The 23,698-nt window shown below is 47.4% G+C and overlaps 1 protein-coding gene across 1 annotated transcript in view; it reads left to right on the forward strand.

Annotated features, from left to right (window-relative positions):
* Positions 1-4,922: 4,922 nt before the first annotated feature.
* Positions 4,923-23,698, forward strand: part of RHBDL3 (rhomboid like 3) — a 61,797-nt gene continuing 43,021 nt past the window's right edge. The window contains exons 1-2 of the mRNA XM_041409568.1: positions 4,923-5,250; positions 8,825-8,848. Of these exons, the coding sequence (XP_041265502.1) occupies positions 5,131-5,250; positions 8,825-8,848 (144 nt within the window). The 5' untranslated portion in view covers positions 4,923-5,130. The remainder of the gene's footprint in view (positions 5,251-8,824; positions 8,849-23,698) is intronic.

Below are 23,698 nucleotides of genomic sequence, written 5' to 3' on the forward strand. Positions count from 1 at the left end.
AAAGTGCCTTCTATGATACTTTAAAGCTGAAATGCAAATAGTCAACCACGAACTTTCTATTTACTGTTAAGGACAAAGACTGGGAGAAAAGACAAATAGTGGGGTGTAGGAAGCTGTGGGCAGTGAATTGGTTAATATTTTCGTGTTGATTAAACAGGCTCCAGCAGTGGGGAGTCCCGGGGAGCAGTGGGGAGTCCCGGGCTGCTCCGGAGGGAATCCCCGGAGGGAATCCCCGAGGGACCCCAGCCCGCCAGGGAGCGGCCGCCAGGGGCCGCTGCCGCCGAGCTCACGGGGCCGCGCTGGGCCCGGGACCGGCGGGAGCGGGAAACGGCCCCGGCAGCCCGGCCCGGCAGGAGAGGCCGTTCCCGTGTGGAACGAGCGGCCCCGGCAGCCCGGCCCGGCAGGAGAGGCCGTTCCCGTGTGGAACGAGCGGCCCCGGCAGCCCGGCCCGGCGGGAGAGGCCGTTCCCGTGTGGAACGAGCGGCCCCGGCAGCCCGGCCCGGCAGGAGAGGCCGTTCCCGTGTGGAACGAGCGGCCCCGGCAGCCCGGCCCGGCAGGAGAGGCCGTTCCCGTGTGGAACGAGCGGCCCCGGCAGCCCGGCCCGGCAGGAGAGGCCGTTCCCGTGTGGAACGAGCGGCCCCGGCAGCCCGGCCCGGCGGGAGCGGGTTCTGCCGCCCCCCCGAGCGAAGCGCCCCTGCCCTGAGGCGCTGCCTGCCCGCCCTCACGGCCCGAGGCGGCCAGCGCGGGTGAGGGACGGAGCGGATCCCCGCCTTCCCCAGTGGTTTAGGGACGGGAATTTTCTTAGGGAACAGCATACAAGTCTTGCTGTGCAGCTCTGCTGCGGCCTCATCCAGGCGGGTCGTTGGTGTTCCCTGGGGGAGCCCTGGTGCCACTGGCCAAGCCCTCCTGGATCCTATGAGGATTAGAGTTACCGTGAGGAGAAATTCTTCTTCTCATGGAGCATATAATGAAGAATGTCCAAAAGTTAGCTACTGCAATTAAGTGCTGGGAAGAAGGAGTAGCACCCCAGCTATACTTACTCTCAACAGCTATTTGTTTTCTTTCTTCTGGTGCCGTCAGTTTTCTAACAACTCCTTTCACTGTATTTGCCACAACCAGACTCAATTTCTTCCTGCTCAGTCTGATGCATGGATTGCCTGACCATAGTGTAAAGTCACTGAGAGGACAAAGACCTTGATTCATCTTCCTTGGAGACACATCCCTCAGCTTTGACCTCTTGTCTGAAAGCTTGTCAGTTCAGGATTAATAGTAAGCAAGACTTGGATTTTATGTTGGAAATTAACCTTGAATTACTAACTGGTCTCCATTTCAAACAAGAATTTTGTTTAGAAATTATGTTATGATCCCAGCAGGTGACAGGTAAAAACAAGCAGACATCTTAAAACACCACAAGGCTGACCTGACAGGAGAGCTCCCTTTTAAGACAACTGCCCCAAAAAAAGGGTTATTGGCAGATTTAATTATTTCCCACTGGCCAAGCCCTCCTGGATCCTATGAGGATTAGAGTTACCGTGAGGAGAAATTCTTCTTCTCATGGAGCATATAATGAAGAATGTCCAAAAGTTAGCTACTGCAATTAAGTGCTGGGAAGAAGGAGTAGCACCCCAGCTATACTTACTCTCAACAGCTATTTGTTTTCTTTCTTCTGGTGCCGTCAGTTTTCTAACAACTCCTTTCACTGTATTTGCCACAACCAGACTCAATTTCTTCCTGCTCAGTCTGATGCATGGATTGCCTGACCATAGTGTAAAGTCACTGAGAGCACAAAAACCTTGATTCATCTTCCTGTGTCTTCATGGAGACACATCCCTCAGCTTTGACCTCTTGTCTGAAAGCTTGTCAGTTCAGGATTAATAGTAAGCAAGACTTGGATTTTATGTTGGAAATTAACCTTGAATTACTAACTGGTCTCCATTTCAAACAAGAATTTTGTTTAGAAATTATGTTATGATCCCAGCAGGTGACAGGTAAAAACAAGCAGACATCTTAAAACACCACAAGGCTGACCTGACAGGAGAGCTCCCTTTTAAGACAACTGCCCCAAAAAAAGGGTTATTGGCAGATTTAATTATTTCGCTAACTATAACCAAAACCACAATTTGAATCAGCTGCAACCAATAACAGTTATTGTGGCAGAAGAGGGCTGCAGGTGGAAAGACTAGTGCTTTTTCAGTGCTGCATTTGGAAAGTTCTAAGTACAACATGGAATAGGGAGGGTCATGAGGATGGTCTTTCAACACAAAAAGAAGTTAGACTGTATTTTTTCCCACTGTTCATTCAGGAGGGAGAGGACCCATGAGTCAGGGGGAAGCCAGATGGTAGCACATATAGTCTAATTCATATTGGTTCTGAAAGGTAAACTTGTGTTGTCCCAGCACAAGGAGAGTGATGCTCAGAGTCCTTTACCACTGTTACCTTTTGGACTTGAGTTTAAGCCCCTGTCTCAAACCATCTGTGTTCCTTAGAGGTTTTTAGCTGTTTTCATGAGTCTGAAGGGGTTAATCTGACAGGTCTGATCCAATCCCAGCTGTGTATGTGCTACCTAATATCCTCCCAAGGTTGTGTTTGTGTGCAGCATTTTGGGGTTTTGATCCAAAATGTTGCATTTGCCTTCAGAAGTTGCCTCCCAAGTCTGGCCAGCTGGCTGAGCTCTGGTATGGAAATCAAGCTGAGTAGGTTTCTCCACATAGTTCCAATTGTCAGAATGGGGAAGTTTTGTAAAAGCCCTTTGGGGTTACTTCGGGTGGAGGAAGGACTGGTGAACAAAGTGTTTAGACTCGACCCAGAGGGCTTAGCTAACAGATGTTGGCTGGGTCCCTACTTTGAGGGGGGGTTATTGCATATTCATGAGCTGACCTTTTGAGCCACTTCCAATGCAGGGAGGACGTACATCTACATTTCGTTTGCAGTATTTGGAATAGAAAAGTTGCCTATATGACCGAGTGTGAAAATGGATTGGGGTTTATTATATCAAGTCCTTTCTGTCTGCATTTCTTCTGAAGCCCTTCTTTCTGTCTGCATCTGCTCTGGGGTGGCCCACAACCCCTCCAGTTTATCTAGCAATTACTGGCTTCCAAGGTAGAGTCACCAGTGTACGCAGTGGGGAGAAATGGCATTCTAAATTAAGAGTCTCTCACACACTTGCAAGATGATAATTTGTCTGTAACAAAACTCCTCATTAGAATACTGTTAATTTCCTTTCTGTGACAATTATAGCACAGCATTAGCTCATATGTGCAATGTACAGAGATATTTCCCTGAATAAAAAAACAACCCAAAACCTATCATTACCACTAGTGAAAAACAGTCCTTGGAGGAGAAAAATGAACTTGTAATTTTGCAGCAATTTCTCAGTTTAGTAGGATTTTGGTGTTAAGGTAAGGAGTTTTGGGGGCTCTCCCTGTTGTTGATTGCATTCATGTTAGACTTCACAGTTGGCATTTTCCCACTAGCATCTGGAATCAGAGATGATACAGTCTCCAATTGAGTGGAACCTGTTACCCCTGAAATTCAGCTCATGTATTCTTTCTTTACTCTAAATTCGCTTCCCTCCTCCCTACAGACATCTTTAAATGACTGCTGTTTCTTTCTGTTGGCATAGCATATTTTTGCTTATCCATCTGTTTTGAAGTTTTGATGAGGTTTAGTTTTTCAATCAAAATGAGATTGTTTGTATAATCACTGTTTAGTGCCTGGAATATTTTGGCAGGAGTGGTGGTGTATGAGTGAAGTGGGTTAGTGCTTCTCAGAAGTGCTGGATTTGGTATCCTGTTCTTATGCTTCAGGAGAGTAGACTGGACAGGCTCTAGACCAGGCAGAAATGGCTCAAGGAATTGCCTTTAAATATGCAGAAGGTCTGCTCTGTTTCACTGATGTCATTAAGGGGACAGAAGCCCTGCTGTTCATCAGCTGCACTGAAGACCTCAGAAGAGCTTTTATTTTGTTGTCATTTTCCTACCTGAATCCTGAGCTTGAAAAGTTCTCTTCAGGTCCAAGGGCTCTAGTTTTACTTCTCTACTCTATGCTCTGCTACTGCAGGATGGAAGATCCTGCTCCTTTTCCCGAGGTATTCTAGCTAATTTGTTTTACTTTTTGTTTTTGTGGTTGGTTGATTTTTAAACAGGTTGTAGAGAGAAGAGAGACTTCCAGCTTGGCTCTGTACTCGTGGCTGAGGTGTGTCTGATCTGGTACTGTACCTTTTCATCAAGAAAACATGGCCTGTGGTGCTGGACTCTGCTCTGACTGTGCTCTGTCTGGCTTTTAGCAGAAAGCAGAGGCACTGGCACCGTGTGGATCAGCCTGGCTCTGCTCGCCCTTCCCCCTTGCCAACCTGCTATTTCTGTACTTGATTGGAAGAAGCTAAAACTGCTGGATTTTTGCCGGCAGTCAAGGCATTCCTCAAGTTCCTAATCCAGGCTCCAGATGGTTAAATTGCCCATCCTGACATACAGGAACAAATGATTATGGCAAAAGATGTGAAACCCCACACCAGCCTCTCACGGTGAGTCTCTAGGACAGAGAAGTCGCCTGCAGGGAGCCCCGATGAACCGGCACGTCTGGTCACCTGCCCGCGGGCAGCAGGGCAGGGCTGGACCCGGCCGGGCCCAGCCGCAGGGGCTGCCCGGTCCGGCCACGGCCGAGCCTCCGCGGGTCCGTGAGAGGCGGTGCCGGCCGCGGACAGGGGCCACCGGTGCTGCTCCCCCCGCCGCCGCCCAGCCTGCATCCTCGGACGTGCCGCAGCTCCGGGCTCTGCCTCCGAGAGCCCCCGGGACTCCCCCCGCGCCGGGAAGGGCGGACCCCCGTCCCCGGGCGATGGCTCGGGGGAGGCGCCGGTCGTGCCCGGGCCGGGGGCACCGCCCGGCCGCAGGGGCGGGAGGCGGGGAGGGGTCACTGCCCCGGCCGGAGCTCGGCCGCCGGGATGCCGCCCGCCGGCGCTGCCCGCGCTAATTGGATGTTCCGTGGATGGAGGATTTCCTCCCCTCCCGGCTGCGGGAGTCATGAAGGCATGCTCGGCTGCGCTTGAAAGTTTGCCAACCAGCAGCTAGGTTTAATTTCTTTAAGGATCTGGGGAGAAGGGGGGCGGGGGCTGGAGGGGGACCGTTTCCAAGCATGGGAGACAGGCTGCCGGAGCCTCACGCCAGCTCTTCCCCTGCTGTGGCTGCCAGCTCGGAGGCGGAAGAAATCGAGGTGCTGGACTCCGAAGATGTCCTACCTATGGCCGCAGAGGATGTAAGTTTCCTTTGCTCGGTATCTTCCCCCCTTTCCCCCGGGCCGGGATAATCGGCTCAAGCTATTCATAGCTGAAGCCCGGGATGGGCACAGGAGCGGGGCCGGTGACCTGCGGGACCAGGGAAAGCCGCCGTCCCCGCCGCCCTGCGCGCCTCCCGCCGCTGGGTGTCTGCGGGCTCCAGCAGCCGCCGGGCTGGCTCCGTCCTCGGGGCCGCAGCTCCCGTCCTTCCGAGCCCCGGCGGCCCGCACAGGCTCCCGGTTCGCTGGGCGCCCGCGTCCGCTTGGGAGATGCCTGCGGGTGGCGGTCGATCGGGCAGGGGCATCGGACTGGCGCACGGACGCGACTCTGGAGCCTGGAGAGGAGCTGACGCCTTGTCTCGAGGGGCTGCCGGGGGACAGAGAGCTCCACCAGAGTCACAGCCACCCTGAGGGTGACAGATGTGAAACGCTCCCGCTCTCGGGAGCTGCTCTCTCTTCCAGCCCCCGAGCAACAAACAGTCGAGTAAGTTTTCTCCTCGGCTCGACAGGGCTGATGGCTTCTCTCCACCCTCCGAGCTCTGATGGCACGTGAGGGTGGGATAACTTAGCACCGGCTCTCTGCTCACCCAGCCCAGAAGGACGCGAAGGGGTCCTCCGCACTCCAGACCTGCTCCTGCCGTGCCGAGCGGCAGTGCCTGCAGAGCTGAGGCAGTTGTTCTGCATCTGCCGGACCCGGAGGCAGGAGCTCGCCGTGCACCTGTCTGGGAGGGAGTGAACGTGAGAGATCCTGCATTCCTGGTGCATCCCAGGACTGCTCACAGCTCTCATTGCCAGCAAACTCGGCTGGGATGAGGACTGAAAAGTGTCTACTCAGTCTGCAGCGGTAAATGCAGGGTCTGTTCCAGCCTGTCAGACATAAAGCAGAGATACTAAATGTCATTCTGAAGCGGGCTCTGACTCGGGTCTTGCACCACTTGCAAGTGACACTTGGGAGCTGAACGTCCAGCAATGGCACATCCCCTCGGCCCTCTCTCTACCTTTTGGATGCTGCTGGAGGAAGCCGCCCAGACATGCTTAGGACAGAGCCTGTTCTGCACCCCCCAGCCCTTCCTTCTGAATCACCTAGAATTCGGTTGCTGTTGGACTTTCCTCCCAGAGGGCAGTGGAGGAAGTGCAGTTGCTTGCTAGAGCTGCATTCCCCAGCCGGCGTTCCTGAGCACAGCGCAGTCAGGAGGGAGCGTGTGATGCAGGTTGACCTCTGCTACAACACTGCCAGACAGTCCTAAGAGGCGATGTCTGACTCAGGGGTGTGTGTAGTTTTGACTTGGAAAGGGTGGCTTTCCAGGAGCTTTCACAGTCCAGGTTTCCAAATCCCATTGCTTGCTTATGTCAGACTGTGACCTTTTCTTCTCTGACAAATTTTGTACTTGTTTGGATGGTCCTACAAGAAAGACTTCCTGTTGTGATACACGTGAGCCCCTTGGAGTTGCTCCAGCCTCTACACAAACACAGCCATTAGCAATTCAATCCTGCCAGGGGCTTGTTTGGATGGTCCTACAAGAAAGATTTCCTGTTGAGCCCCTTGGAGTTGCTCCAGCCTCTACACAAACACAGCCATTAGCAATTCAATCCTGCCAGGGGGCCCAGGAGATGCTGAAATGCTGAGTGCCTGGCAGGATTGGGCTCCTGGGACAGGAGCTGTCCCTGATGAAGTCTAGATTCTCATCCCAGTTCTGCTGCTGCCTTCCTGCTTGACCTTGAGGTAGGACAGCTTGGGTCAGATCCAGCTTGCAGTGTCTTGCTATTACTTGCATTGTTATTTGACTCTGGTACCTTGTTTTCTGTAATCAACAAAACTAAAGCCTGCAGCTGCACTGGTTATGGGAAGCTGCTGAGATCTGGCAATAGATGATGTGACAGAAGCCTGAGGTATCATGTATCATCTGCAAGTCAGAAAAGCAGGAAGTGGTGTAAATGCCCTCCTTCTACCCCGCCAAGATCTCCTGCTGAAACAAGCAGGCTACAGAGCATCATCTCTGAAAATTTCAACTGCTCTGTGCTACTCTGTGCCCCCTGAGACCTTACTGGGGGTTGATTTTGTGTTGTTGCTATTACATCTGAAAGCCTGATGGAAGCTCTCTGGCTTGGCTAGCAAGAACTGACACAAGGTCAGTTCTTTATGTGTTATTAACCACAAAAATATAACACAGCAGAGGTTTGGCTGTCACAGCCTTGACAGTGTGTAACAGCTCAGCTGTGATGTCATTGTAGCTCTCAGAGCAGCATTCCATAAAGCCAGGGTTCAGACAGTCCCAAAATGTTTAAAGTGCTGGACTGATTTATGATGATAAATGAGAGCTTATAAATGGAGAGAGACATGGGGAGGAAGGGAGCCAACAACTTAACTAATGAAAAGGAATTCAGTGGCCTGATACCCCCCTGTCTCTCCAGTCAATTCTGCTTTAGATTTGCCTACCATGTGAGAAAATGTTCTTCTAGGACTAGATAAGATTCTCACCAGATTTCTGCTTTGCTAATAGCACTGTGAGGAGATTTGCTTATAAGAGTCTGATATTTGTTGTTTTATTAAATTTGTTTCTTTTCTGGGAAGGTGAATGAGGCAAAGAAAACAGCAGACCTGGAAATGTGGAAATGTGCAAATATTTCTGGGGATCCTAAGCCAGTAGTTACCCCAGTGCTGCCCCATGGAAGTTGCTGTCTTCTCAACTGTCCCCTAAATCCAGGAGAGATGAGAGCCTTAAACAATTCAGTAGCAATTTCCTTTGTTTCATGGGACAGTGAGGCAGCAAGTCTGGGTCAGGGAGGTGACTTGCTATCAGTCTCTGTACAAAGCATAAATCAGAGCTAGTTTCCAGCTTATTTTTTCTGTTTTCAAGTGACAAGGACTTGAGGAGTGTTCACATGGTTGTGAACATTGAAGTGGAGCTTCCTCCTATACAGCATTTTTAAGGCAGATCTGATAGAACAAAAGATGTGGGGTAAATCCTTGCAGTGGGCTCTCTCCAGCCTTCCACCCTCCCACCTAGCACAAGAGGAATTACCTGTTTTTCAGATGTGGACATGTGAGGCTCAGAGAACTGATAGATTATCAAAAGTCTGCAGAAAGCCAGAGTCAGGAGCAGGCAGTAGACAGGGCTCTGATAACCCAGCAAAGTAATTGATGGGTCAGTGTTGGGCCACAGGATCTCAGAAAGTGATCTGGAAAAACATTGCTAATTTGTCCCTTCCCTCAATATACACAGAGCTTTTTTGATCTCTGTGAGTAAAAACCCCTTTTTTCGTTGCTTGCCTGCAAATAGACGAAGTGGGAGAAAACAGAATTATCACATGAATATTTTGAGTTCATCCTAATTTGGATTTGTAAATGAAAACTGTTCTCCCTGTGTTTGGTAGATTCCCCTTCCTCCTCCTCCGGAAGGATAGGTGATTCTGGGATGAAGAAGGATGTTGGAAATGGCATTAAATCATTTGGTTATTTCTCTGTTAGAATATACTTCTACAGTTTACTGCATGTTAATGTCGTTGCTCTTATACCTTCTTTTTATTCTTTTTCCTCCCTTATGCTGCCTCTCAGCACTGGAAAGCCCTATTTGATCAGGTATGTGAACAACTGATATATTCTCTCTGTCTTGTGAGCAAAGAGCCTAACCTCTGGTTAATTTGCTCTGTACTGGCTTTCCCCTGCATTTAAAATACAGCCTAGGAGTAATGTGCTGCATGCTCCCAGTTCCCAGGATGCTGGTGTGCAAGTCATCATTATCATGGCTGCTTTGGGCCTTTCTCTCAGCTCCTCTTCAGAGCAGCCAGGGACAGGACTGAGCCCATCCCTGGTGGCTCAGGGACTGAGCCAAGGTGCTGCAGCAGGTGCTCTGTTTCCTGCCAGTTGTGCTGTCCTTGCTTGTGGATTAAAGGATCTTCTACTCTTTCAGGCAGGCAGACTTAAGACCTGTAAAACCAGCACAGTGTCCTTTGAAATGGCTCCCCAGCTGCTAAACTGACTTTTGCAGGGTTGCATCATCCAGGCAGGACCTGCTGCTTTAAACTTGCACAGGATTAGCAGAGTCTGCATCTGTACCAAAGACTGTGGCTGTGTCAGGTAAATGCCTTGGATCAGATCTGTAGCTGGCTGAAGTCAGCACAGCTCTGAAGAGCTCCGAACTGTAGCTGCTGAGATTTTGGGTTGTGGGTTCTAGTTTGTAAATTACGCTTTTAGCTGCTTTACCTGACGTTTGCTTTGTGGTATCCCTTCCATCTGCCGGGTTGAAATGTGTAGCAGCTATAAACAGAGGGATTTTTTTAGGATTGATTTGCTTCTAAACTGCAGCACTCCCTTGATGTCATAAACTTTTGTGCTGTTGTGCATGCATGTAAATGTCACCTTCTGTGAGGGAGCTTCCTCTGACGCTGGCATCATCCTGGCAATAAAGTTCGGATGGGATTTCATCCCTGCTTTATGAAGCGATAATCTTGCTTCTGTGTCTGGCTGCACTACAAAGCCAAAAGCTGTGGTGCAGCCTGCAAAAGGATGTCCTTGGTACTCTGGGGGTCCTGTTATCATTCAGCTGTTAACTGGGGCTGCCAGTTCTGATGAGTGCTCGTTTACACACGGTTAGCCGTGACCAACTGCTAATCCACGTGTCGGGACTGCAGCAAGTTGGCTGTGGTACAGTCAGCGGGCAGTTGGGAGGGCTATTATGATTGTTGATCACACCTAAATTGTGTGGTGTGTTTGAATCTGCTGGCTTATACAGGATGCTGCCACTGAAAAGGTGGATGCACAATAAATTGCTTGTGGTCTGGGCTGAATGTTTGTTCCAGCTGCTTTGAATTCTCCTGTCTCCAACACTGGCCCTAATTTGGAGTCTTATTCTACAAGCATCCTTTGAAGTCATTGAGTCCTTGTGGGATGGGGCTGTTGGCTGGTAGCTACCTCAGGCTCAAAGAGAGGAATCTGTAATTTCCCATTGGACTTATTTGAATAGTAGATGGGATTTTTTCCTTCTTTTTTTTTTTTCTTTTTAAAAGGGAGGGAGTTTGTCTGTTGGATGTACAGAACACTAGCCCAGTAACAATGGAACAGGCTGTAAAGACAGACTTTCAATAATTAGCTGTGTTTCAATTAAGGCTGCAGCTGAATTTTAAACCTTGTCTGTAAGACTTTATTATCAAAGAGAATGCAACCTGTGACAACTATACATAAGTCCTGAATAAATCAATAATGTCCTTGTTGCCTGTGGGCAAAGCTGACGTCTTCCTGGAGCATGATATCAGCAAAGCAATGCAATTAGTCCTGCAGTGAATTGCAAGATGCTGTTTGTCATGGAACAAGGTTGCTATTCCCGACAGCAATGTGCTATGAGGAGAGGGGAGCACTTTGTTTAGCTCTGATTGGCATACATGTGAAACATGAGGACAGTCTTAATAACTAGAGAAAGCCTGTGTGTTGACAGTGGAACAGTTGCAGCTCACCCTGGGAGTAGGAGTTGGCTGGGTGTGTACTTGGAGTGGAAATGGGTGGCCCAGGGTGCACGTGCATTTGTGACTCATGGGCTGGGACTGAGGTTTGGGAGCCACCCTCTCAGGTGAGACATGTGGGCCTCTGCACTCACCAGGCCCCAGGAGAGCAAGAGAAGGCTCTGGAGAAAGTGTTAACAGTGGTTGGGAATTTACAGGCTGGTAGTCTGCAAGTGGCTTGTTGCTGTTATACTCCATCATCCCAGAAAACTGTGAAGAGGTCAGTGCATACACACAGAGCCTTTGAGAGGGGAATGAAATTATTATTAATGCTTGGTTGTTTGGGTTCTTTCTCTCTAAGGAAGTATTTTTAAAGCTTTCATTTAAGTTTACTGACCAAAAAAAGCAGCGAGTTTTCTGTTTAGACATACAAAATTTAAGGGATTTGGGGTTTTTTATGATCTCCCCCTCCCCAGCTTAAATTAAAAATTCAAAACTTCTTGATGGAAAAATTGCTGCTCAGACATAAAGCAGTGCTTTTTGCTTGGTTATTTTAGGAGACAGGAGTGACTGACCATGTTTTCTGTAGGAATTTATTATTTGTTTTGATCCAGCTCTAATCTGTCACACCAGGAACTGTCAGTGACTCAAGCCAAGATCTTCAGCAACTTGCAGATTCATTTATTTAAGAAGCAGAGGAACTTAAATTTGACAAAAACTCAGACCCAGAACTGCTTCCTATGCTTTGAGGTTCAAAGAAGCCCCTCCCGGGACAAAATCCTGACTACAATGAAGCAAGTACCAAAATTCCTCCTGGATTTAGTGGGGTCAGCACTTCACCCAAGAGTTTGGGAACCGGCAGACTCACAGCTCTTCAGTGCTGCAGCCAGACAGTTACAGTTCAGCTGCTGCCTCATACTGTGCTTCCAAGATGTGGTTTTTATTACAAGGCCATGGCCCTCGGGCAGCTCTAACTCACTTTTATATGGGAACTTTTATAGGGATTCATGCATTTATTTATTGTGCTCATAAACACCCTCCACCCCCACACACACATTAGCTCTGCATCTGCTGCCTTCTGCAGAGCCTGCACCATCGCTGCGTGCTCTGTGCTGTCTCTGCAAAGAAACTGAGCTCTGAGCAGAGCAAGCTCTCTCCATCCCTCTGCAATCACTTGGGGTTTTCTTCATTTGTTCTTCAGGGGCCAAAGCCCCATTTTTTTGTTAATCTTCTGGTAAAGTTGAAAATGTGACAATCCCAGGAGCAGCTGCTGACAGTTTGGTGCTTCTCTGTGTTAATAAGATTCGTTAATTGCCTTGCACTCAGACATGAGAACATCTCCCAGTCCTTGCTGAAACCAGGTTGCCTGATGGTTGGAGAGTGGGTCAGCAGATGAGTGTCCTGAGGGGTTGTTCCTGCTTTGCTATGTCCTCTCTAGGGCCTCAGGTGCAGTTCCTTGCCACCATGTCCCCAGTGTCCCTGCTTTGGCAATGACTGCAGCTGGTGGGTGTTATCCAGCCCTTGGCTGGGCTGGGTGAAAGGCACTATCTAGGACAACAGTGTTTGTTCTTGGGACAGACCTGCCTTCTGAAGGTGGTTTTTAACCCTGTTAGATGCTAAGAGATTTTATCATCTTCTCTGTTTCCCCATCCCCATTGCTGTTGAGATTTTGAGGGTGAATTAGCATTATCAGCCCTCATCTTGGAGTTCTCACTTCTTCTCACCCATACCCTGCTTTGTAGTCATGACAACAAACTTGTTTTAAATAGACACACAAAAAACTCTCCAAAAAGACCCTCCTTACTGCCTCAACACCTTGATCCTATTGCTTGTCAATCCAGGCTGTGTTTTTGTTGCAGCTGCTTTAGAAATCCTAGATTCTTCCCTGAGACTTGTACGTGGGTGTGATGGCAACAGATGAACAGAGTTTATGGGGAATGCAGAGAGATGCCAAGTTACCCAGTCTGTGTAGGCAGCTAATGGAAAACTTGAGCTCAGAAACAAGGCTGTAGAGATAGACATGCACTTGCCAGGAAGAATTCAGTTGCTGACACTACCAGCAGTGGGTGCAGCTGAACCTGCTCCGCCATGGTCTCATAAAACATTAAAATACGCTTTAAAAGATGCTGACTTTGCAGCTGCCTTAAATCCAGGGCTGGTTCCTGCACAATTGAAACTGGAGAGCCATCCATAAAATTGGGGCAGCTATTATCATAGTTGGTGGTAACTGGGGAAGGGAATTATTTTGAACTTAATGATCTTTTATGTTAACTGTTCCTTTTCTCTGGGTAGCCTTTAGTGCACGCAAGCAGAGCTACTTCCCACGCTGTAAAAGAAATTCCAGTTTATTTACTGGGGCACTGTTGAGCTAAACATGACCCTTCACTTTGAAACGCTTCCCTGCCTGTTGTTGCTGGCAAACCCCTGCCAGCTGTGGCTGCAAGACCTCTCCAGGCAGGTCTCACTGAGCTGTAGGCAGCAGTTTGTGCCTTGAGATTTCACCTCTTTTTTCTAACAAACAACTGTAATATAAAGAATAGGAAATGATGGCAGTGATAGCAGCAGTATAGCCAGGGGGGTTGAGCCCAGGGGTATGTGTAGCCTTCAAGTCCTTGCCTGATTTTTGGACTATTGCTGCCTTTTTAGTATTCATTGGGACACCTGTCCATATTTAAAAGGAGTGGTGCTGCAGATAGGAGGCTATGGAGGAAATAGTCATCAACTTGTTACTTCATCTGCTAAGGTGATTGGGGAATCAGAGGTGCTGGTGGGAAGACTGTCCATGGTGATAAGAGATTAGCATCCAGGCCCCAAACCAGCATTTGCCTCATCTGCCATATCAGAGTGCTTCATCTCAGTGCTTCTGAGAATGTAACAGGAAATGTGTCCCCTTCTCCCTCTCTGCCAAGCTGTGTATTGTAAAGGGGAGAGACATTTTAAAATCTACAAGGGTCTCTTTACAATGCACAGAGGGGGTTCTGCATCTGCCCCACGCCTTGAAGTTTAATCTCATTTACAGTTGTCAGCGTGGGCTGCTGGAGGAGATGAAAGGCAGAGGACAAGGAGGGAGAATAGATTAGTCTCGAGCAGAGGGCACTGGCAGTGCACCTGCCTCTGCCCCGCTACCTTGAGGAGGGGCGGCACAGCAGCTGGGCATGTGTCATCTGCTGCTCTTTGAGGCACCCAGCCATGGAGCACACGATTAATGACTCAAGGGGCTGGGCTTTTGTGAGTGATAAAGCCCTGGGATTTAGGCTGGGCTCTCTCAGGCCTTTTCTATGAGCAGCACCATCACTTTACATTTCTCAAGTGGTGTTGTGGTTGCAGCGAGCTGTCTGTGGCCACAATGCTTCCCTTTCTCCTCTCTCCCCAAACTGCGCTGACCTTTGTCATACAGCATTAACCCTTTGACTCCTCCACTTTGGGTTGTGGGGTTGAGGGAAAAGAAAAGAATCCCTTCAAATTCATTGCCCTGTGGATAGCCTTGAAGGGAAGAAGGGACTGGTAGGAGATGTGTTTTTGCTGAAGGAGATTGGTTTGCTGTTGCCCTCTAAATTATCAGTTCCTCGCTGCCTTCAGCCAGAGGATTTTTTGAATACAGCCTGGGAAAGGGGACGGGAATTTTTCCTTCCCTGAGTCAAGGAGGGAAACTTGAGCATAGAGCAGCAAATATCTGTCCAAGTGACTATTCCCTCTGCAGGATAATGTCTTTTACCATGCCTGGACAGCCGCTGCCGTCCCCAGTGTTGTTACAGTGGATGGTAATCTCCTGGCATTTCCAGGCTTATACCCAGATTTGACTTTTAGCCACATACCCTGAAGTGATGGCTCAGCATGAAAAAGCCACATGGAGATCATTAATCTTCCCACCCCTTGCAAGATGAACAGCAAAAATGTCCCAGGTTCCTCTCTAATCTTCTAATACCTCTGTACACGGGGCATCAGCCAGCCCTTATGCTGAATGTGGATCTCTGAGATTGCATTCAATCCTTCCCTACAGCATAAAAGGTTTGTGACCAGCTACCCCATTTCTCCTTCCCTTGCCTATTTGGACATTCCTCTCTCCAATCCCACCAACTTGTACACTGACTGTTGACTTTGACTAGTGCAAAAAGTTGGGAGTAGAAGCTATCAGTATGAACCAGATATTGGCAGCACAACAAACACAGCACTCTTAAGCTTGTGCCAGTAAAAGCGGGCATCTCCTGAAATGTTTCAAGGAGTCATAACAAACACACCAAAAAACACATGGAGGCTGAGTCAGTCTTACACAGCTCATGAGTTACTGGCAGCTTGACGTCTTTAGATTTGTAAAAAGCCCAGGAGGCTTCCTACTCATTACACATTTGTGTACCTTCCACGTCTGAGCCTAGAAACCTGCACGCTGGAGTGCAGTGTCCGAGAGGGATGTTGAGCTGTGTCCAGAGCCGTGTGTCTCTGCTGCTTCCTGATCCCAGCTGCAGTGGGGGGCTTTGGAATCTCCACTCTGCTGTTTCAGCTGGATGTGTGGGATGGGATTTAGGCACATAGATCCTTGCTAATGCATTGTTCTCAAATCCTGTCTTGCACATAGAAAATCACTGAAGCAATAAGAACGTTTAAGCCTGCGTGTTTAGAAAGAAAGGGGAGAAAAAGCCATAAACACAGAGTGGATTGATGCTGTTTTGCAAATCAGCTGGTGCGTTGTGCTCTGTGGCTGTGTGCTGTCATGACAGAGAAGGGGAAGAGATCATCTCATCTCCAGAGAAGCAAGCCAGCTGCTTAGCAAGTGGAAACAGTTGGAGGTACTTTTCTACACCATCATCACTTAACACCTGTAACATTTACAGGACTTTTAAAGTTACTCTCCACCAGACAAAACAAATGTTTCTCCTCTACAGTAGGAAGTATGATGTTTCCATTGCTTTCTGGTATTTGCAGACAGTGCAAAAATACTGGGGCACATTTGCAAATTAAATGCAGCAATGGGAGTGTTTGAGTTAGACAGCAGCCAAGAAAGCTGTGATCTCTTTCTGCCTCCTCACTAGGTCTTGTACTATATGTTGGTCTGAAATCAGTTAAGTACCAACACCATGAGACAAAGTTGATGGATTCAGCTGATGGGCTGTTTTCCTGCACCATTGTACATATAGGCCCCTGAGGAAAACTGATTTCTGAATGCCCTGGATTTTTGTGTGATTCAAACGTGGTTGTGTTTGCCTGTTCAAGCTGTGGCGCTTCTTTTCCTCTCCCAGTCTCTTGCGTGGTGGCATCAGCCCTGATCTGGCTGCTCAGGGTGACGCAGGGAATATTCTGTGCACTAGAGACAATATTTCTTGGTGAAAAGTGTAGTGAAAGTACTGAATGTTTTGTTCCCTCTGAGTCTCACTTGGACCTTGAATTCTTTCAACTTTAAAAGTAAAACCCCACACTAGCAAGGCCCAGAGAATTTATGAGTTCTTAGTGTCCGTTCCTGTTGCTTAGGAACAGCTATCTGCAGTGACCCTGTGTTGTTGGTGAGAAGAGTAACGATGTATGAAACTGATGTTAAACAAGCAAGATCAATCTTTCCCCTAGGAACTGTTCTTCATGTTCTTTGGTACTTGACATACTTTGTAAGTAGCAAATACTCTGGAGTCTCCTGAGTTCCATGAAGGAAAGATGAATGAGACAGCTGGAGGCAGAGCTGTTTGTGACTATCATCAAACCTCTGGTCTGATGCATTTCTTCAGGGCAGTGTTCCCTGAGGAAACATCTCTGCCTCGGTGAGCCTTCACAAATAGGTACCAGTGATGAATAGGAGTCCCTGGTTTGTGTAGCACACTTGTTTGGGATGTACAGTGGTCGTGGAAGGGTTTGTTGATGGCAGCCTGCAGCCAGTAAGATGTAGCCTTGTTTGTCTCTTGGCAGAGAAAGGATCAATATTATAGAAGGTGAAAAACTGGAACTGTCACAAAAACTATTGGAGGACCTGATCCTGAGTGCTCTGACTTGGTTTAGCAAAGCACTTGAAAATAATTGTGACAAGTGTCCTGGATTGTTTATGTGTCTGACATAAACTGTTTTGCTGGGGTGGGTATGAGAATAGGGTGTGCCCTAAGGAATTTAGAGACCAAAGTGGGTTTTTAATTTTGCCCCTTCGCTCTAAGACTGAGCCAGATGCTTGTCTTCCTGCCTCCTCCTCTCATGTTTGCCCTCACACTGAGAAAGAATGGGAATTAGGACTTGAGCATTTTTTCTTGCTGCAGGCAGTGGCCTCCATGGAATGATGTTGGGTTTTAGCCTTGTCTTTTGCCCTAGGGAGGAAGATCAAAGTGTTTATTGTGGTTCCTTCTTCCATTTGAACTGCTGCCTCTTCCCTCAGCTACTCCTTCATAGTTGCTGATGGAGGAGTTGCTTTTGCACACAGTCCTGCTACCACTGGATTTCTGTCTCTGGGTTGTTCTCCTCAGTGTCAACAGGGAAGGCATAAACATTTTTCCTTCATGTGTCCTCTGACAATAGTATTTAGGTCTTAGGGAAATGTTTATTTTTGTATGGATTTGTGCATTTAAACAGCCCTTTTGAGGGAGACTGCTGTGGAGAGCATGGGAGATAGTCCTGCTGTTGCTGTCCTTGGTCTCTGAGTTGTGCTTGGAGATTATGGCTGGAGGAATAACTTCCTTCCAACCTGAATAAAGTGTTTGAAGAATTTTTATTAAGCTGTATTTGCTTTATTATTCTTGGACTTGCCAGCCGTGGCAACTGTTTGGGCAGGTTTTGTGCATATGTGCTGTGTGCAGGATGTGCCTTTGACATGTTAAATATTCTGGTGCTGTCTCTTCTAGGGCATAATAGCCAAAGTCCCCTTCAACAAGACCTGTGCTCTGGATGGCTTGTCCAGGTAGAGATAGCCAAAATTCCTCCCAAATAATGGTTTTAATGTATCTGAAACAGTGTTTTCCATCTTTATTCCCCCTGTGCTCCATGAGCTGAGAGCTGCCATTGCTGCATTGATTTCTCGAATCTTTTAGTGTTGGTACTGGTGGCCAAGAAGGGCCAGAAAGTCATGTGCCAGCTGCTGATTTATGACCCTAGTGAACAGTCCTGAAAAGCACAGTAAGAATTTTCTGGGCCTTATGCAGTTCTAGCTGCCTGGAAGCTCCAGTCTGTTATTTGACCATGTGGAGTAATAAAACCATGAAAACTAATTAACTTTTGTGCCTACTGCAAAACGAACAAGATCATGCAAAAATACTCCACTTGCAAGCAACTTTATGGTTTTATAAGCCTGTGTTTAATGACCAAGCATGTAGTGCAGTGTAAACTATGTTCCTTTTGCTGACTTCCAAAGCTGAACAGAGCATCACAAGCTTTACCGATTACCGAGGCTCTGAACACCAGCTTGGGATAAAGTTCTCTTTCATCCTTATTAATTATGTAGCTGATGTGTGGATGGAGGTTGGACACAAAGCTGCATTGGATGGTTTCTTGTAGTCTAAACCAGCCTGAATTACGCTGAGCTGCTGCAGTTCATTCAAGGAGAGATGCTCTCTGCAGTGTGAGTAGTGTAGTCTTTCTGAGGTCATTCTCTGCTCGTCAGATGTAGGTGAATGAGCTCTTTCTCAGTGGGAGCACCAGGGTGTTTTTCTGATGTTAGCAGACGAAGAGTCAGCCCTGCTCAGGACCTGTCTCCTGCGGTGGGGATGCTCTGTGTGTGCCAGCTGTGATGTTGACATCAGAGCAGAGATGTTTCCGAGTGCCCTGGTGTTGTGTTCCTCGCCAGTGACAAGGCACTTACCAACACTGTATAGGTGATCCAGCCTCTGTCATCCGACACCAATTCGGAGCGAGGGAACGACTCACTGTTCTTCTCCCTTAATCAAATTACTAAGGTAACCCTCCTGTGGCCTCCTCACGCCTGCATTACTCAGTAGCCCCTAATACTGGATGTTTAACTCTGTGTTGTTAGACTCAAAGCTGCTGATTCCTGTTATCCTTTTCTAGGATCTACCAGTTTAGCCAAGATACTTGTCATGATTGCTGATATGGGAGCAGGTATTTGGAATTTGAAAGACAAAGTATCTTAAAAGCAGAAAAACTATGATGTGACAAGATTTTAAAAATTTTTTTATTCTCTTTCTGATGAATGTGCTCAAGTTGTCATGGTACTCAGTACCAGAGCACCAGCCAGCATGGGTCTATATCAGCTTTAATTTTCTCCACAAAGCTAAGTATTATTGCAGAGCTATTATTAACCTAAAATAAATGTGTGTGCATACTCGCTGCTGTAGAATTCTGTTTTTCATGTGTCAAATCAAGTCCCTGTGTATTTTCACCTCCCTCCCAGATCTGGCAGACAGTGAAAAAGGGAGCTATTTTTAATTTAAGCTGGTTTTATTTTTGTTTCATTTAAGAAATGTTCTGTAATGTGCTGTGTTTTGAGTCCAGAGTATGAAAATGTAGTTTTTCTCCTGACAGGTTTCATGGATTATTGCTATAAAGCTTCATGTCTATAAAGGAAGGATAAAACTTCCTTCAGGAAGGGCAGAAGTTCTGATTTTGCAGGTTACAGATTTTAGTTCCTTTTAGAAATTGAAAAACAGTGGCAGTCACTGTCCTCATGTTAAAGAATTTACCAAGAAGGAGGAACAATTCATCAGAGGGGACAAACAAAAGTCTTGTGTGGCTGAGTGGTATCAAGAGATCCGGTTCCCTTCCACGGGGGAAGATGACAGTCACAGGATTAGAAATCATTTGCCTGAAACAGTATTTCTGGCAACCAGAGAGATTGGCATCCCTGTCAGAATGGTGCTTACAAACATTTAATCACCTTCTAGCTGTCACTACAGTTCTGGCATCCCACTGGAGTGCCTGCTCCACCTGTCTTCCTGAAAGGCTGGCATGTATTGTCCATGAGAGAAGACGAATTTCTGGTCCAAATGCAGTCCATATCCAGAAGAAATGCATATAGAAAAAGTTTCCTCCTTTCCCCAGTCAATGTGCCCTTCTGTGCCTGAGCCCTATCTGATGGGCCAAAGGGGAGGTTACTCTCCAGAGCAGGTCCATCCTTCCATGCTGAGTGTCCTGCACCCTGGGGTGTGGTGATGGGATAGCAAGTAGTTACCAGGGTGCAGATGCTGGTCACAGCAATAAGGGCCGAGGCCACTGGCTTCTTTGTGCTCTGCAGGGAGGAAGAGGGAGAGAGGCAGAGCAGATCTGACTGTAAAGGAAAACTTGAGCTGGGGAAAAGCAAAGTGCCCAGTTTTGCAAGGTAGCTTTAGGTCAGGACTTCAGGCCAGGCAGTAGGCAGGAAACCTTGGATGCGACAGGAGCAACATTCCCACGTCAGCACTGAACTGACACTGGTGGAGCTGCTTCAGTGCAAAGCCCAGCTCAGCTTTTTTCTGGCTCCCAGTGCTGAGGGGGCTGTTTGTGACAGTCCAGGTGGTCTCTGTGCTGGTGCCCCTTGAACGGGGACGGCCCTTGCTTGCCCTGCTGCAGCCTTTTTACACAGAGTTAGAGCTAACGAAACACAAGGTAAGAGGAGTTCCCTGCAGTTGTATGGGCAGAACTTTTCCTTGCTGAGTACATTTCCACCCTGGTTTCCACCTTGCAGCACGTGGTAGGCAGAGCCCTGGTCTCTGCTGCCAGGGGTGTCTAACGCAGCCCATTGGGCTCAGCATCCTGGCACATGATAAGGCTGAGGGGACAGCCAAGCTCTGAGCCCAGCAGCTCCCACGGGGCTGCCCTGCAGTGTGCTCCACTGTGATCTGCCTGATGGAGCAGAAAAGGGAGGAGCAGCATTTGTCTCCTAGGGCTGGCTAGGTCACTGGTGTTTCTGCCTGGCCATCCTCTTGCTGGTGTTGCTCACCAGATCTGTCACTAAACAGCAGCAGAGAGAGACCCAGTGGCTCAGATCTGATTAACCTCTACGACTTTATGCTACATCTTAATTGGATTAGCTGCAGGGGGGTGGTTTTGCTCTTGTTCCTGATTTTTTCTTAAACAGGTACTTATCACTGTGACATCTGATGGAAGCAACAAGTTCGAGTAGCAAGACCAGTGAATAAATAAGCAATGTTTGCTTCTTCCCCACTACTCAACTAACAGCTCCTGCCCTTCCTTTCTAAGATACTGCTGTAGCTGGTGCCTGTGAGATGGCTTTGAGTAAGCCCTGCAGTCAGATCTCTTGGGAGGTGTAGGCTTTGCCTGACAGCCTGAACCCAGAGTCTCTGATTGGTAACCACAGTTCTGTCACTTTTGGGAAGGATTTCTGCTCAGCAAATGTTCAAAGCAGTATTAACTTACCATGTTCAGTTTCTTTCATCTTTTGTCTGAGCTTTTTAGTTTCCTTCAGAGCCTGATTCTTCTGCACCTCAGGGTTTTTGCATGTATCACCACAGTGGCTGTGGGTTGTAGGGAATTGGCCTTATTCATCACTGCAATAGCCCTTCCTCTTCCAGGACTTCAAAGCTTGTTCTCCAGTATCAGTTCATTTGGTTTCATAGATGGGAAAATGGAATAAGGAGATCAGTCATCATATTCTGTTACAGTGGGGAGCTGCCTGCTACAGAACTGAAAAAAGAATTTAATCCATTTGGTTGTGGGATTGCCCCTAATTCCTCAAGGTGTTGTCTACCTCTGTGGTGCCCAATTGAAAAAAGGAGAACCAGTTTTGGGGAGTCTTTCCTCCACGCCTATTCTTCTGCCTGCAGCACTCAGTTTCCTTTTCAAGAAGCTTAAATAGAAGCCTTTCTCCTTGCCATAGCTGTAATTGGTGCTGGATTGGGTGCTGGAGAGGTGATGGAGGGGGTACAGGCTGCTGAGATGCTCTCTCTTACATCTGTTTCTAGATAGCTGTGCACAAAGAGTGAATTGTAGGTGTGATATCAGGCCACAGTTCTGTTCCAGGAGGAATAAAAGATGTACCAGCCACAAACTGGCTGTTTCAAGATCAAAAGTGCTGTTACATTAAAGCTGGTAATACTGCTTGGCTTGGCAAAAGCCTGACAAAGCGTTCCAGGGTTTTAATGTATATTCAGATAAACTATCTTCCACAGTGAGGTTCAGGCCTTTGAATTTAGTCCATGTACAATAGGAAGGGTTTTAGTGACTTGGTAACAAGGTAGCTCCAAGGAATTCCCTCTTTGTACAGTGCTTGAATGTAATTCATTTGTGAACACTGCGTGCAGCACAGTTAGAGCCTCACAGCAGAGAGTTCAGTGCTTCTTGGCACCTGGGGTGCCTTTGCAGGGTGTGTGGTTGTTAGGCACATGCTCTGCTGCTGCTCCTAAAGAACACATGATCATTAAGTTGAGTTATAATGGACATTAGTTTCCTTTCTCAGATTTAATGCATTCATGTTTTTTGTGTCCACTGGCCCCTCAGCAGCTCGCAGCCTGGATATGTAAATTGGTAGCTGCACAGGATGACTGATCTGTTAATAGGTAGAATTTGATATTCATAAAATGAATGCATTTAATGTTGCATGGCAATGGTTGCTTGAATTTTTAAGTCTCCTGAGGATCTCTTGTAATTCTGTGGCTCTGGCTGTATTTGTTACAAAAAGCATTACAAATGGAGAGGCTCTGTGGTTTCTGAGGGCTGGCTGTTCTGTTGTCTGTGAGTATCACTTCAACTTTTTCTGTATCAAATATTATTCCAAGGAAGCTGTGAAAGTGGGAAGTGCAATGATATCTGAAAACAAAACACTGCAGTCAAATTCATGGTGTCCATAGAAATAGCTGTCTTTGGAGATCTGCTCAGATATTATTTTTCAGGAAAGGCCAAGTTTTCGTAGAAAATTTTTCATTATTAGGCTTTCATTGAGGGATACAGAGGACTGAAAAGATTTGGTAGGTCATTAAAATAAGTACAGATCTGCCACTGTGGGGTTTTAAACACAAAATTAAATCCTGGCCTCTTGGAAGGGGCCTCCTTTGCTTCCTTTGGGCCCTATGCTAATTTCATTGCTGGTTTCAGAAGGGTAAGGACTTCCACTGATTTTAATTTTACAGTGTTTCTTTTAGTATACAGGCAATGAAATATTAAATTTCTTTTGCTGAAGGTTTCATTAAAGGAAGCTGTACGCCCTTTCCATGGCAGAGCATTTGTGTGATAAATTGCATTTTACAAGCACATGAAGTGGTGATGACCCTCAGATATTGCAGAGTTACACTCTGAAAACATTGGTGCTTCTTGGATTTTCCCTTTAGCACTGTGAGGCAAATACTGCAGCTTTTCATCATTTCCACAAGCCTGGGCTGTTGGGACAGTAACAAATACACAGGGAGAATATTGTGATATGCACCATAAAGTTGTGCCAAGGTGAAAGGAATATACAGGCTCAAATGGCCCCTTCCCCTGAGGCTTTTGTGATTTATTTTAATATTTTCTAAGGTGAAGTGCTGGATCCAAGCCTTGCTACCAGCCAGCATCTTTCATGTCAGACAAAAATCTTTTACTTGTGTCTTCCTTCCACTTCCACCAGCCCTCCAGATATTGGTGATTTCAGCACAGCAGAGTTTGGCAGTGGAAAGTCTGTCACTGTTATAATGTGCTGCTCTGTGGGTACTGCATCCACCTCTGCCTGGTCTGTTCTCAAGGGATGTGTGCCAGGGTTAGACTGAACAGTGTCTCAGTTTTGCAGCCTGAGGCAATGGCCGTGGTTTACTGTGTTTCTGAGAAGGCCATTGAAAGAGGCAGATTTGCTGTGTGGGCAGCAGGAATAGAACCAGGTTCTGAAGTACCAGTGTAGAGTGGCTGAGACTGTGGGTGGTACCTCTGTGACATTTCTTTCTCTCATTGTGGCATTTGAAAAAAAAAAAAAACTCCCCCAGAGGCAAGCAGGGGTGCCTGGTTGTGATGTCTTGGCTCTGAAATTGGCTAGTTGTGATTGCAGGGATCTGCAGCCTGCTCTGGGTTAGTATAAACACATCTTTCAACTTGTAAGAAACCTGCTGTGTTTCCTTGAAGGACATCAGTAAGTATGTAGGCAAACCTCAGCTGCTTTTCTTCTGGAGGCTTGGTCTAA

Source organism: Onychostruthus taczanowskii, unplaced genomic scaffold (assembly GCF_017590055.1).
Source record: "Onychostruthus taczanowskii isolate IOZ18803 unplaced genomic scaffold, ASM1759005v1 scaffold30, whole genome shotgun sequence".
Taxonomy (NCBI): domain Eukaryota; kingdom Metazoa; phylum Chordata; class Aves; order Passeriformes; family Passeridae; genus Onychostruthus; species Onychostruthus taczanowskii.